Genomic DNA, 16992 nt, shown 5'->3' with positions numbered 1-16992 from the left:
GCTACAGTATTCAGTAATGTATTATCTTCCAGACATCACAAAATAACAGATGAAAGCATTCAAAAGCATGTCGCATAGTCTACATTATTATTTATTTATTCTTGTAAGGGGTAATGAACCTAATGAACTTACCATCAACAAATATTCACCGCTGTTGCGCATATCGATGATCACGTTACAGTGGTTTATTCTGCCGTAACGCCAGTAAAGACTTGGATTATAGCAAAACAAGATGGAGATTTCATTGCAGTGATTACATGGTAGGGTACTATTTATATCCTCCTGTGTTTGTATCTGATTTTTATATTACGCATTAACAAATTTATACACAAAGCAAGGCCTGTATATAATCGTAATTAGTGCTGTCAAATCAATTATCGCGTTTAAAAATAAACTTGATACATGGATGTACTGAATAAATATCACATGCTGCCTTTTCTTCCATTTTTATATTTAATTATTGTTTTTTTACTTTCTCCCTTTTATGAGCAAAAACTTTTATAAGTTTATAAAAGCTGTTCAGCATTTGTCAATTTAAACAACTAAAAACAACATAAAACAGCAATATTTTTATGTTCTGATGACGATTCCTATGTAGAAGAATCACTTCCTGCCCTCCAGCTGAATTTTTCCCGTCATCAATGACGTCATGTGAAAACAACCTATATATTAACTTCATTAAATTACTAAAATATACTGCAAATGAGAAATAAATAACAGAAAAAATGAATAATAACAGAAAAAAAACACTTACCACTAGTATTACATTTTGAAGAGTACCTTGTTCTGCCCCTTTTTGTGCTAGAGACATGAACAACTCCTACAGCTGACTCAAAATCTATGTTCACACTGCAAGGCTTGGTGCTCAAATCAGATTTTTTTTTTTAAGATCTGATATATACACTCCCCGGACACTTTATTAGGTACACCTTACTATTACCAAGTTGGACCCCCCTTTTGCCTTCAGAACTGCCTTAATACTTCATGACATAGATTCAACAAGTTACTGGAAATATTCCTCAGAGATTGTGATCTATATTGACATGATAGCATCACGCAGTTGCTGTAGATTTGTCAGCTGCACATCAATGATGCCTCGGTTGTAACTAGTGGTTATTTGAGTTACTGTTGCCTTTCTATCAGCTCGAACCAGTCTGGCCATTCACCTCTGAAATCAACAAGGCATTTGTGCCCACCCCACAGAACTGCCACTCCCTTAATATTTTCTCTTTTTTAGACAATTCTCTGTAAACCCTGCAGTAGATCGTCTTGACCATAGAATTGGCTGATTAGAAATTTGCATTAACGAGCAGTTCGACAGGTGTACCTAATAAATTGGCCGGTGAGTGTATATTTTTTTTTTATGCCAAAATAGTTAGAATATTAAGCAAAGATAATGTTCCATGAAGACATTTGGTAAATTTCCTACAGTAAATATATAAAAACTTAATGTGTATTGGTGAGAACTTAATTTAGACAACTTTAATAAAGATTTCAGTGTTTAGGATTGTTTTGAACCGTAACATTGCAGATTATTAGTTTTGTATCTCGCAAATATTGACCTATTCCAACAAACGGTACATCAATTAAAAGTGTTTTTATTCCTCTTTCAGATGATGTATAAATCTCAATTTCAAATAAATTGACACGGATTGGATTTAGTTCTGAGTATTACAACAGTGGAGTTTGTGTCCAGGTGAAACCTGAATGGCATTGTTCATTTATTTTAAATTAACTTATTTAATTGACGGCTCTAATTTGTCTCCACATGCTGCAGCCAGAATTGAATGCTTTAATACAGAATAATCACAGCTGTTCTGTTAGAGTATTTTAAAGAAGCGAGCGGGTGTGTCATGACATCAATAATTGATATGATATTCGCATAAGCACTTTTCATCAAACTCTGTGATGACTCAGCATTTGTGCTCGTGCTTTAAATGATGGCAATGAATATGCGGCTCAATATTTTGTGTCCTTCTCTTTGTCACAGTACGCCTGGGTGTGCTGAATGTCCCCTTGGGGATGAATAAAGGCTCTATCTATCAGACTGTCTGGTTAAAAGAGTGCGTACAGACAAAAAAAGTGCTGTATTACTCCAAAGGTTAGAAATATGCAAATTAGTCTGCACTTTGCAGGTCTCTGGCAAAACTATTACTTCTGACAATTTGGGGAACTGAGCCTGAATGCAGTCTGTTTTTGCATGATGATATACTCACACCGTCAAATCTTATTACATAGGAAGTGTGAAGTCAGAATGGAAATGATAATGTAGCATAAACTGTTTTTTTTTTTTCAACACTTCGGCGGGTAAATGTTTTTTTGTTGTTGTGCTTTTTAAATATTTATCCAGAACATTTTCTCAGCAGTTAAAATGCTGGTTGTGGAAGCATATGTTAATACTAGTTTTGGTGTATCCTGAAGATCATTTGCCTTATTATTTCCCTTTAAGTTTTTTATGGCACTGGCAGACTAAAAGCATATTATATTGCCCAGTAATTGGAATTAATGCACACTTTAACAAGGATTGCATTTGGAAAATGTGTAATATTGGATAGAGGGTACAATGTGTTAGAACTTAACAATCCTTTACGACAAATTGACTGGCATGAACTTCCATGAAGAAAGCTCTGTGTCCACCAAAGTGTTTTGGTAGCACCATGAGCACCCATAGCGTACACTGAGCATTCTTTGTTGTTTTCAGACATTATACGTTGAAAAATGCCGTGTTCATCAGTGTTCATTTCGTTCACAAAAATTATCATCATAATTTTCGTGACAAGCTAGTTTCTACCAACGAAAACTTAATAGTCATATTATACTGGCATTTTCGTTGACTAATAAAAACGAGACAAGAATGTGATTGAGGGACACTTTTTTGGAGAATATCCAATCAGAACTAATCTTGATGTGTGATGTATAACGCATACGCACATTTGAAAAGTAACTGGTCCACAGTAGATGCAGGCAATTACTTTATCATCCATAGGGGCGTCTGTGTGTCTGATTAAACTATAATCAAATGGCAACAGCTGAGAGAAAAACAAGATTTACGTTTGATGTCAGGACAAAAAAAACGTAAAATGTATGGGGGTGAAAAAGCTGAAAAAAAACAACAAATCTAAAGCGACATCAGCATGCCAGGGAATCATCCGCAAGCTAAACTCAATCTTTTTTTATTTACTCGAGCGTGTGCTTTTGCTCAGCTGAAACGGTATTGCCTCTCGCTGACCTTTTGGTAAATCTTAAATTCATATTATCATGGCAATGGTTTTCATGAGGAGTTGTTTCCTCGCATGTTATATTTTAGTCAGCTAAATCTAGAATAGATTTAGTTGAATAAAATCTTAAGAAATTTAGTCGACTAAAACTAAAATCATTCAGAAGACTAAAATTTGACTAAGACTAAAATGGAAGTTTGGTCAAAAGACTAGGACTAAAGCTTAATCAAAATTAGCTGTCAAAATTAACACTAGTGTTCGTCAGTGTAACTTTGAGCTAGCCGTCGAATCACAGTGCAGGAGTAGCGGGATAATACCACGCAACTGTCAACAAAGTCTGCTAAAGACTTTCAACTTGTTACTTTACAGCGGGAACACTGTTTTATGGCAACCAGTGGGAACGCAGCATTTAGATATTACTAATTACGCTCTTGAATTACATTAAATTCAATACATTTTGGGGGGAATTCACTACATGCAAAGGGAATGAATATTAAAACATTTCCTGGCTAACTAATGAAATAGCATAATTTTTATAAATCTTGCTGCATAGCGGATAAATTAATAATCATAATTAATATATTGTTTTTTTTTTTTGTCAACGTTATAACATGCTGATGTAGTCACAGTCATCGTTTAATCTCATCATTCATCTTAGTCAGGGAAATTTTCTTCATTTCATTAACAAAATTACCACTATTTAGAATAGAGCAATGTAAGCAAAAAGCCACTCTTCTCTACTGTTAAATAACGTTTGGAAAACGTCCCATGCTTTAACATTTTATGAGTATTTTTGCAAGTGCATAAATAGTGTGTTTATGGCATTTACACACTCATAAAGTTAAGAACGCTCATTGAAAGCTACATATATTAAGAGAACACTTTTAAATTGGCTAAATGAAACTAATTGCTGATCACCTCTTCAGGAAATGAATAACTACAAGAGCGGATTTGTAATTATATTACGTGAGAGAATCAGATCCCTGAACTGATGGCTGACTTTCAAGAACACTTGAATGTTTAAATTAGAAATAGGCATAAGGGCCCATCTTAAATAATAGAATAATTAAAACGTCTAAGTGTGGATTTAATATTTCAATTAATAATTTCATGAATTTAGCAGATATTACTTTAGTATTGCATTTTGGTATGGAATGAATAAGGCAGTCTAGTCGAGTGTGTGTGTGTGTGTGTGTGTGTCTGGATGTGTGTTTTGTCTGTGAGCCTGTGAAATTAGGCCTGTTGAAGCCACCTGCGACCCTTCTGCTGAAGATAATTCACTGTCAATATTTGTTAACCTTGAGTTGCACACAGACGCACACAAAATCAGACATTCAGATGTTGCCATTTACACACAAACACTCCAATAATATTTTATGGTCTTTTCTAATGTGCTGTAATTTGTTACACTAATTGTAATTTTTTATTATTTTTTTTAAATCAGAGTAATAATGGCATACAATCTTGAGTATTAACCAACAGAAATATGCATGACATGCTAAAACACCTGGAAGCAATATTTCCATTTCTAGTGACTAGCTTTCTAAAAAAATACAAAAAGAAAAAAATTATCTCAGAAACAAATCAATTCAGCCATTAAAAATCATTGTTGGACCATCGGTCCATCAGCTGGTCAATCTGTGATTTTGAAAACACTATTGGTTGGGTTTAGGGAAGGAGGAGGGTGGGTCAGTTGTTTAGTCAGGCAGTTGACAGCGACCTCTGGTGGATTCACGAAAACAAAAACTACAAAAAAAAGGGACACATTTGGTGCTCTCCAGAAATGTATATAGGGGTACGTAATCAGAATGAGCCTGGGGTGATAAATACTCTTCTCTTTATAAACAAAACTCCTTATTAATTCTCTGAGCACTCTAACAGTTCCTTTGTATAATTAGCATTTCTTTTATAAATAGCCTCTTCTAGTTGAATTGCTGAATGCGCCTCAATTGTAAGTCGCTTTGGACAATTGTGTCTGCTAAATGACTAAATGTACATGTAATACAATGTCAATGTAATGATAGGAAATTATGTTATAAAAATAAGCTCAATTAGATTCATACTCGATCAAGCCTTGTCACATATGCCATTTTGTAAGAAACACTATTTTGCTAAATAAAATTAGTGCAATCTACAGCAGCGACTCCAGTCTGGATCCACTTTTCTGAAAACACATAATGGTTTCAGATTAGAAAACTGCTCTGGCAGCAGACTTAAAAGCACTGGTGAGGATTAATTGAGATTGAATGCGCTGAAGTGTTGCAGCCTTGATCTAATGTTAGAAAGTGACAGTTAAAGGATTGACTACTTATGATGTTAAAAAGGCAAATATCTAATCTCCCATTTAACACTGCACAAATGTTTTGCTTTTTAACATTTAAGAACTGATGTAAATGTGTTGTCAAGTTTCAGAAGAGCTGAAAGCAACGCAAAGTCAAAACAAGGAAGCTTTTCAATGACTTTGACAGATTCCCCAAGAGAATCTTCAGGACAATGAATCATTTTGTCAAATAAGGGGTGGAAAATGTCTGCGTGTCTCATTATCTTTCCTCTCTCTCTCTCTCACAGAAATGGAGAAGAATTTCAAAGCAGTCCTTTGATTCTTTGGGGAACAAATCATAACATAACTACGACATTGCTCTAGTGCACTTGTCTAACGCTGGGGTGAAAAACACTTGCAAAAAGAGTAACGGATTTGACTCCTTTGTCTTCAAGTGCCCGTTCTTTAAATCAATTCAATGGTAATTCTATTCAGAGAAAGAGAGAATAATGATCCGTCGTTTATGAATGCAGTACACATACAATTCATTGTGATCAAATTTCAGCAATTTGTGAATTCCACTAAGACATCCTCAAGGCTCTCCAGATTTTCTTGACTGAACAAATGACTACTACACATACTATATAAAAATATTTATCCTCTATTGGTTGTAACTAAAAGTGATTTCATTAGCAAGCAAACACAGCTAGTTTGCAAATCTCCAGCAAAAAAGATTGAAAATTAAATAAACAAGCACATACTTGTTTAATAGCTGTCTCTTGACATCAAACTAGGGATTGATAAAGTATCTTGACATCTAAGAAAACACTTTACCTTTAACAAATGTACTGAAACGACTCAAGCTTCAAGATTCTACTACAAGAAAAGATATCCACTCTAATCTTAAAAACAAATCCATCACTCTGGCTATCTTTTCACTTTTCAGTGTATTTAATACTCAAGTACATGGTTCAAAACACATGCACACAGAACAAACTACTGGAGTGTTTCAGAAGAATCTATTTGCACTCAGATGCAGACACTTCAATTCCTTCAGAAACTTTCTGACTGACATTTAAATATAAATGCTAGATCGTTTTCAGGGTGGCCTTCACTTGCCTAAATACTGTACATTATTTTAGAGACTCTGTTGCTCGCTTGCAGTGAATAAACAGTCAGATGAAATCTTTAGATTAGGGCTGCACAATGTATCAGAAATATTATCGTTATTGTGATAATAGTATATGCATTATCTAAATTGCAGGGTAGTGCAATACAGTTCATGTGGAAAGTATTCATAGCGCTTCACTTTTTCCACATTTTTTGTTACAGCCTTATTCCAAAATGGATTCAATTCATTTTCTTAAAATTCTACACACAATACCCCGTAATGACAATGTGAAAAAAGTTTTTTGACGTTGCAAATTTATTAAAAACAAAAAACCTGAAAAAAATCACAGGTATATAAGCATTCACAGCCTTTGCTCAATACCTTTGGCAGCAATTACAGTCTTAAGTCTTTTTGAATATGATGCCACACATGGCACACCTGTCATTGGGAATTTTTGCCCATTTCTTATTGCAGTACCTCTCAAGCTCTATAGCCATTTTCAGATCTCTCCAGAGATGTTCAATAGGATTTGGGTCTGGGTTCTGGCTGGGCCACTCAAGGACATTCACTGAGTTGTTGTGAAGCCACTCCATTGATATTTTGGCGGTGTGCTTTGGGTCATTGTCCTGCTTGAAGATGAACCGTCGCCCCAGTCTGAGGTCAAGAGCACTCTGAAGCAGGTTTTCATTCAGGATGTGTATGTACATTGCTGCATTCATCTTTCCCTCTATCCTGACTAGTCTTCCAACTCCTGCTGCTGAAAAACATCCCCACAGCATGATACTGCCATCACCATGCTTCACCGTAGGGATGGTTTTAGCCTGGTAATGAGTAGTGCCTGGTTTTCTCCAAACGTAACGCCTGGCATTCACTCCAAAGAGTTCAATTTTAGTCTCATCAGACCAAAGAATTTTCTTTCTTATGGTCTGAGAGTCCTTCATATGCCTTTTGGCAAATTCCAGGCAGGGAGTGGCTTTCTGGTGAATAATTTCCAGATGCACAGTAAATTAAATTAATTTAATGTGGCAAGCATTTGTGTGCTATATAGGTTGTTTATCCAAATATGACCAATATGGGGACCAATGGGGCCTTTACTGTATTATCTTTATCCCCCCTTTTCCAGTAGGTGCTGTTAGGTAAACTAAGAGCTAAAAATAAACATTAATGCCAGGAGGCAAGATTAGAAATTACAAATATCAAGAGATTGGCAGTATTTATGATACAAGTATGTCAAATACGCATTCCAAATACAAAACACTATTATGATTTGTATTTGATAGAGCTGATGAAAATGGCTTAAAGATCCTGTGAAGTGCTTTGAAATGTGAACTGAAAAATGAAGCCAATAGTGTTTTGCTTTCACCAAAGCTCTGCCAGTGAGAGTGATTGAGCTCAAGCTCATCAAATGAAAAGCAAATTAGAAGTGTCTTGAAGGGGGTGGGGCATGTCAGATACTAGCGAGTAGAGAATATTTGAATTGTTAATTTGATGAGAAACTGAAATTTGAGGTGACGTGAAAAAAAAAATCTCATCCATTTGGATGGACGTGACAAACTGCAAGCTTTACATGTTTATGATGGTTTTATATCTCCTAAACATGAGTTTTTCACCATTTTTAGAGCACACCAACATATAGATGTCCTTAAAACTAACAGACTGAAACTATATCTAATGTTTCGTTGTTTTGTTTTATGGGACCTTTAATATTTTGTTTTAAAACACTTTAGTGTCTTGTATAATTGTATTTTTAAAATACTGTATAATACTTTGTAAGAAGTCTACATGGTGATGTCATAAATATCCACCCGCCGATTGGTGCTTCGGATGTCATCAACTTATCCGTTTAAAGCAAAACTGAAAAAAATCTTGGGAGTATACTGTACAAATAATAGTAATTTTGGATGGATGGCTGATGCTTCTTGTTAAAATTTCTACACTGACCTATTCAAATGCCAGTAGTTGATAAGCAGGTGCTCTGTATAGTTAACGAAGAAGAAATATGTATGCCTAAAGATAGCAAAGTGGTCCAACATATGAAACACAAATATTTAGTATTCAAAAACCCCTGTGAGGTTATACAGCAGGAGCAGGGAATGTATATGAAGAGATTAATATTTAATAATCAAAAACCCCTGTCAGGTTATACAGCAGGAGCAGGGAATGTATATGAAGAGATTATTATTTAATAATCAAAACCCCAGTCTGGTTATACAGCAGGAGCAGGGAATGTATATGAAGAGATTATTATTTAATAATCAAAAACCCCTGTCAGGTTATACAGCAGGAGCAGGGAATGTATATGAAGAGATTATTATTTAATAATCAAAACCCCAGTCTGGTTATACAGCAGGAGCAGGGAATGTATATGAAGAGATTATTATTTAATAATCAAAAACCCCTGTCAGGTTATACAGCAAGAGGAGGGTATGTATATGAAGAGATTATTAGTTTCAAAAAACAGAGAACCAAATACTTGATTTTACAAGTTAAACATGTTTTTACATTGAATATTGAAGAGTTCAATTGCCAAATTAGAAAAAATTTAATTATGAAAAATGTTGTAAACAAACAATTACAATGAACTCTTCATTTATCACCTTTTAAAATTGCAAGAGGTTGAATAATCATTGTACAGAGATTATAGCAATTCTACTGGCCACCGAATGGGTGAAAACACAATCAACAGATACAAATATTATTATCGGCATGAAATGGTTTAAATGGTAAGAGATTATCTTCAAGACAGGGCTTACTGTATGATATTTATACAAAATATAAACAAAGTCATAGAGAATGCGAAATAATTTTAATGAATACCTACAATTAAGAGGTGAAATAATCATTGTACAGAGATTAAGGCAATTTCACTGCTCACCGAATGGGTGAAAGCACTATCAATTGATATAGTACTATGTTATCTGCATTAAATGGTTTAACTAGTAAGAGATCTTCTTCAAGACAGGCCTCACTGTATGAAATTTATACTAAATACAAGCAAACAGTTATAGAGAACACATAATATTTTTTAATGAATACCTACTCGTACAGTACTAGAGGTGAACGAGGTGGCAGAAAAGCTAAAAGCGTTTGCTATCAAACATTGTTTACTTCACCAAGTTAGTTTAATGGTTAAGGGGTAGATTGAATAGCCCTATAGGGTATATGCAGAGCTAGTGTTTCTTCCCATCCCGATAAACTTCCGGTGAACGGTTACTGTGACTTTCTTTTTTTACACTGTTCCTTCTACAGCATCAATGCTGTAATGTAATTAAAATAAAATCAGTTAAATAGACTTTACCATTCATTTAGTTGTTGAAGCGTAAACCAAGATGAAAGCCATTTACACGCAAATCAGGATGAGCAGGTTAGCACAGAAACACCATTGGAAATACTGGAGTAAAATATATTTCAATATTTTAAAGACATAGCAAGGAAATATTTTATTTAATGCAGTGCTTCTTGCAGAATCTGAAACACACTTTACAGCATATATCATTTAGGCAGTGAAGATCATTGATTTTTAAGGAAAATAGACCTTAAACCCGCCAATTTTATAACAGCAGACAGTTCACCTGAAGCGTTTGACCCAGGTTACTGACAAATTAAAAGTCCTTCTGCATATTGATAGAAGGTTTGCAAAGAAATGTCATGTTCCCTTGTAAAAGTATTTTGTGATATTTTTAGAATACAAAAATACAGTATTTTATTTGGATACATGTTGTGACTGCTGTACTTTGTAGTTTATTTTGACACACTTAAGCGTAAGGCATTTGGTATTTTATTTTAAAATACATTTCAATGTATTTTTGCCCAACCCGGACAAATGCTGAAAAGAAGCTTAATTTCTGCTGCGGTTTTCAGTCTTTCATGGTTTTAAATTCTAAATGTTTGCACCTTAGACAGTTTTTTTATTATTTAGTTAAGAAAAATATATATTACCTGTTTATGTTAGTTTGATCATTACATGAATAAAAGATTTTCTGTTGTTGATATTTTTTTTTATAATATCATTATGGTAACACCCAACAACAATATTCCATATTTTCCCAGTATCATGCAGCCCAACCAACTCCACTGTATTTAAAATAGATTTGTAAGAGTATTATAAGGTCATTTGCTGTATTGACAAAAATTCAGCAAATGACTTCCTTGGCACACAAATGAATGTGTGTATTATTAAATTAACACAACACACCTAGCAACACGCAACAGCGCCAGCACTCATACACAGCAGTAATAACAGCTGAATGCAGACGCACTGAAGCTTCACCGCAGCTCTAATTAAACAGCCCAAGGAAAGTACCGATCAAATAACAAAAACTTAAATCCAATTATTGCGCTGTGTGTGCATGTGTGCGTCCATAAGGGATTACCCAACATTTCTCCAACCCACAAAGGATGAGCATTAATTAAGAAAGATAAATTACATTTGGAGGTATACCATTGTAAGAGAACGCAGCTTCCCACTAAATATGCATTGTGCATCAGATATATTGCATTAATAACACTTGGTTTATCATATACAGACCTGTCCAAAATAAAACAAATGTCTTCTCATTTGCATTAAAAAAAGGATGATTACCACCCTAAATCATTTGGATGCACAATATTGTGCAATCTATATGAAGAAAAGCGAAACTTTTGCGCACCACAGACAGCGCATTAAAACCGAATAGATGGTTTAATACAGAAAACAAACTTTTCTCCAATAAAGCGTGATGATTTTCAGTTTATACAAGGATGGGAAAGAGAAAACTTTAGTTTAGACTGAAAGAATTGTTTACTGACTATTCAGACAGCGACAACCTGTAATAAATGATCTAAATATAACACACTATATACATAACTCACAATACAGTTAGAGAGCTATATGGGTATCTGCAATATTGGTTAAATACTGTAATATAAGTTACCAGATGAGTGAAAAAGAAAAATAAGGTTCAAAGATTTGTAAAAGCTAAGCCAATATTGCAGTGGGTTTTATTACACACTACCCCCGTTTCTTAATAGACTTAATTCACATTTAGCTTGTTTCTTTGTTTTTACAACCAGTTGTTTGCCATTTTTTGTGGTCCATCTGCAACAGGTAACTTTTAGCTTCACATCACTTGCATCACGCACGCATGCACGCACGCAAGCACGCACGCACTTTGCTTTTTACAGACAAGCATAACAGGTTTACAATGTTTATATTTATCTTTTATATATGTTATATGTTTACACACAGGCAGCACGGTGGCACAATCGCCTCACAGCAAGAAGGTCGCTGGATCGAGCCCCAGCTGGGTCAGTTGTCATTTCTGTGTGGAGTTTGCATGTGCTCCCCATGTTTGCGTGGGTTTCCTCCAGGTGCTCCGCTTTCCCCCACAAGTCCAAAACAATGCGCTATAAGTGAATTGGGTTAGCTAAATTATCTGTAGTGTATGTGTGTGCATGAGTGTGTATGGATGTTTTCCAGTGATGGGTTGCAGTTGGAAGGGCATCCGCTACGAAAAACATACGGTAGGTAAGTTGGCGGTTCATTCCACTGTGGTGACCCCAGATTAATAAAGGGGCCAAAAAAGAAAGCCAAAAAGAAATTGAATGAATGAATGTTTATACACTCACTGGCCACTTTATTAGGTACACCTATCCAACAGCTGGTTAACACAAATTTCTAATCAGCAAATCATATGGCAGAAACAATGCATTTAGGCATGTAGACATGATAAAGACAATCTACTGCTGTTCAAAACGAGCAACAGAATGGGGAAGAAAGGTGATTTTGAACGTGACATGGTTGTAGGTGCCAGACTGAGGCTACAATTCGCACAGGCTTACCAAAATTGGACAATACAAGATTGGAAAAAAAATGTCGCCTCGTCTGATGAGTCTCGATTTCTGCTGCGACACTCAGAGGGTAGGGTCAAAATTTGGCATCAACAACATGAAAGCATGGATTCATCCTGCCTTGTATCAACGGTTTAGGCTGGTAGGGGTGGTGTAATGGTGTGGGGGACATATTTTCAGCACACTTTGGGCCCGTAAGTACCATTTGAGCATCGTGTCAACTCTATAGCCTACCTAAGTATTGTTGCTGACCACGTCCATCCCTTTATGACCACAGTGTGACCATCTTCCGATGGCCACTTCCAGCAGGATAAAGCACCATGTCATAAAGTGACATCATCTCAGACTGGTTTTGAACATGGCAATGAGTTCACTGTACTCAAATGGCCTCCACAGTCACCATCTCTCAATCCAATAAAGCACCTTCGGGATGTGGTGAAACAGGAGATTCACATCATGGATGTGTAGCCGACAAATCTACAGCAACTGCGTGATGCCATTATGTCAATATGAACCAAAATCTCAGAGGAATATTTCCAGTACCTTGTTGAATCTATGCCATGAAGGATTAAGGACATTCTGAAGGCAAAAGGAACTCCAACCTGGTATTTTTAAGGTGTACCTAATAAAGTGGCCAGTGAGTGAATATTAATATTCATTACCATAGGCTTACAATATTGAAGCATGCAAAAAATGTCATACACAAACAGTAGTGACAACAGCTGTAAATACTATAACTACACTGTAAAAAATATGCTAATGTTCAGTTTCCATATTTTGTGATTTACAAGTGATCTCCATTTAATTAGGGTTGTGAATTGCATTATGGGAGCTTGATCACTGCTTTTGTAGGCTTTTGATGTTGAAAATTCAACTCTACAGTTTAGTGACTTTTATTGACATTTTAGTAGTTTGTAATAATAATGTAATGGATGAGAAATAATATAGAGAGAAATAAGTCTGTAAAATAACAGAAAATGTACTGGCAGTTTATTACAAGGCTTTTGTACTGTAATATACAACACCCACCCACACAATATATCACTTTAAACTATTAAAAATGTCAATAAAAGTCACTTTTTCAAACTTTTCAAGTTGTTGGAAGATCAAGGTTTCATAACGCAATTCAAAAGCATAAATAAAAAAAATAAAGACATGAATCACAAAATACGGAAAATATATATATATTTTTTCATTGTAACTAAATCGTACGGTAAAGCTACATCTCTAAATAGCAAGGCACCATAAAAATACTGTTGCCTACAATTCTGAAACAAACATTACAACAAGATTGAGGCAAATAGTCAAACATAAAACACAAATAAAAAAGCCATTTGTATTTACGTCAATAAAAAAGGGCACTATAAAGTAAAGTAAGTGCACAAGGGTGCATTTCAAGGCATTATCAAACCATTCATTTGATTTCCTCTCCTATACTGCTATCAATCAGTCTGCAAGTGTTATATAAACTGGACTCATCCATAAAAGTTCAACAACTCTTCAATCCGACTCAATCAACAGAAAGTATACAGTGAAGTCGCATCTCAGCGGCTGACCCTCTCAACACACTACCATACTCGATGCCAGAAGTGTAGTGACAGTAATTTCCTTGATTAAGAGTTATTCAAAGTCACTGTTTTTCTCTGTACGTCCTGCTGTTAAGATAAAAATGGCAATTTCCAATACTGCAGAAACGCCATCATCTACACCCAGCTCAGCAAATGCACTGAGTGACTGAAGAGAATGAGAGTCAGATGCACCTGAGGCTGGAGAAGCTGCTGAGCTGGTTCACACAAGGTTAAAAAGCACTTCTTTAGATGCCTGACCTCAGCCTTGGCTTTAAAGTTCCTCTTCTGATTTTCACACAACTACGAATTGAGTCGAACAACAAACCACCAACTGCGGCACGAAGCTTCAGGCTCTTCTAACAGACACAGCTTTCTTTTGTGAAAACCCATATAGTTTTGCCAAGGCAGTGCTTCAAAGTCATTCAAAATCCCATTGATGTTAATGTCATTGTTTTATAATTGAACAAAAAATCGGCAGAAAGCCTTTGATTGCTGGAATGTTTTATCTATAACATCTGCTCTGCTTAGACAGAATCTTAAAACAATCAAGTGGTCGTAAAAAATAAATAAATAAATAAATCAACACATTGTGAATAACTGCAAAACTATAACCAAGATCAACTATAGTCTTAAAATGTCCTTCTGTGTGCTATTGAAAAGTTTCTTTACAAACCTTTTACTTGTAAATATGATTGCAAATAGACACACAATCTCATGAACTTTGATAATGTGTGTAAATACGGCATGTAAAACACACACAAGGTAACTTCTAACTCTTCCAATAACTGCAGATTCAAGAGCTTTCAAGGACTTTTTAAAGCAGCATTTATTTTAAATCAGGTATCTTTGTAGCTCACACACCCCCTCACAAATATAGCGCCATGAAAGTCCTTACTTAACATTTCACTTAAACTTGAAATAGATAAAAAAAATGAAAGGCTGCATCTGAAATCGCCTACTACTCAGTAGGTACTGCATTTGGATTGCGTCGATTCTCTACCATTCATGAATTTTCTCACATGGCATAGTAGGATATCGTAGCGTCCATTGGATGCACACTTCAGAAACTCGCCGGAAGTAGTAGGTCATCCGGGTACTTCTCACATACTATAGATCCCTAAATGGCCTAGGACCTCAATAATTGGGGTTGTTTGAGTGTCTGGGGCAGGGAGGCGCGCCGTTTCACAACCACAAAAATTTTCGCCTATGTCATTTTTTACACGCACAATCAAATTCTGAACTGCCCAATCTGGCAACACTGACTATTATGTCTTTAACACATTTTTATCTGTTTTTATATTATTTTATTTATTTTTTTTAAACTAGTCTCTTTTTATTCCTGTTTATGTAAAGCACTATGAGTTGCCACTGTGTATGAAATGTGCTATATAAATTGCCTTGCATTGCCTTGCCTTGCCTTGCCTTAATATTCGAATACTATAAATTCATACATACTACTCTGCTCGCATACTGTTTTTAGTGTACTATATACAGTTGAGGTCAGAATTATCAACCCCCCTGAATTATTAGCCGCCGTTTATTTTTTTCCCCCTAATTTCTGTTTAACGGAGAAAAGATTTTTTTAACACATTTCTAAACATAATAGTTTTAATAACTCATTTCTAATAACTGATTTATTTTCTCTTTGCCATGATGACAGTAAATAATATTTGACTAGATATTTTTCAAGACACTTCTATACAGCTTAAAGTGACATTTAAAGGCTTAACTAGGTTAATTAGGTTAACTAGGCAGGTTAGGGTAATTAGGCAAGTTATTGTATAACGATGGTTTGTTCTGTAGACATACAAGGCCACGTTGGTCTTTAAGAAAGAAGTTCAGGTTGATGCAGAATTTGCTTGATGTCTCTGTCAGCTGTAGATCTGTGCTTCACATGTACATGCGAGTGACGTATCTGTCTGCTTAAAGAGGCTGTGCAGAAATTCAGATTTAAATGTGTTGACTGACAGTTTGAGATACCTGTCGTAATTGAGTTATTTGTCAGTCCAACAATATTTAATTGGATGAAATTTTTTTTAGTTTTATGCCTTGAACTCAGAATATAAAAATACATATAAATACAGTTAGATCATTTACTTTAATTATTACTATTGGAATGTGAAGAGACTTTCAACCAGCACAACAAAAAATGTTTCTGAAAACAATCACCTGCTGCACCTTTAAGAATTTCTCATTTTTTCATTTTGCTTTTTGACAGCAGTGCAGTACAACTGTTAAAATAACACCCCAAACTAATTTCATTTCAAATTTAATTCAAGCACTTTCAAGGACCTGTGTTTGTTTCAAGAACCTTCCAGGCCTTAAACCCATAAGACTGAAATTCAAGTACTTTTAAGAAGTGTTGGAAACCTGCACACATTTGTATGTGAATTTACCTTAAACAGTAATGAATCCTCCATATGCTCGGCGTAGACAGAAGTGAGGCGGTACTGGTTCTCCACAGTGATGTCGATCTGGTAGCCAGTCAGTACGTAGCACGCAGTACGAAACTCTTGAATCTTCTTCTGAAACACCTCCTTCAAGCGCTGGTTCTTCAGTTCTGCACTTTCCATTTGCTTTCGCAAATCTAAAAAAGATGTACATTGTATTTAGTCATAACTGAAGAATATTCAAGTAATCCACAAATAATATAAGCCATTATTTAGCAATATTTCACAATTTCTGAACTATATTTTATTTATTTTGCTATTCACTGATAATCATCTGCTAAACTGAGTGGATTAATAAATGCACATTTTTATTTGTGCATAAACTGCACATTTAATCCAACCAAGCAAGAATGCAATTTTAGTCAAAATATGAAAGGGGCAAAAATATAATGCATGCTAAAAATGGCTAAATTTTTTACAAATCATTAAGTAAATCATATTGTAAACATTTTTGGTTAACTCAAGGCAAAGACTATAGAACACACGTCATTTGTATAGTTTTGAATGGGGAAAAGTTTAATGGTCAGTATGAAGAATGAAGCCCCGCCTTCTAGTA

The 16992-nt window shown here is 35.2% G+C and overlaps 1 protein-coding gene across 1 annotated transcript in view; it reads right to left on the bottom strand.

Moving 5' to 3' along the window:
• Positions 1 to 16992, bottom strand: part of mad1l1 (mitotic arrest deficient 1 like 1) — a 114277-nt gene that overhangs the window by 27696 nt on the left and 69589 nt on the right. The window contains exon 17 of the mRNA XM_056462275.1: positions 16383 to 16573. Coding sequence (XP_056318250.1) covers positions 16383 to 16573 — 191 coding nt within the window. The remainder of the gene's footprint in view (positions 1 to 16382; positions 16574 to 16992) is intronic.

Source organism: Danio aesculapii, chromosome 1 (assembly GCF_903798145.1).
Source record: "Danio aesculapii chromosome 1, fDanAes4.1, whole genome shotgun sequence".
NCBI lineage: Eukaryota > Metazoa > Chordata > Actinopteri > Cypriniformes > Danionidae > Danio > Danio aesculapii.
Note: the sequence above shows the minus strand (reverse complement) of the source record. Positions and strands in the feature narration are given on the sequence as shown.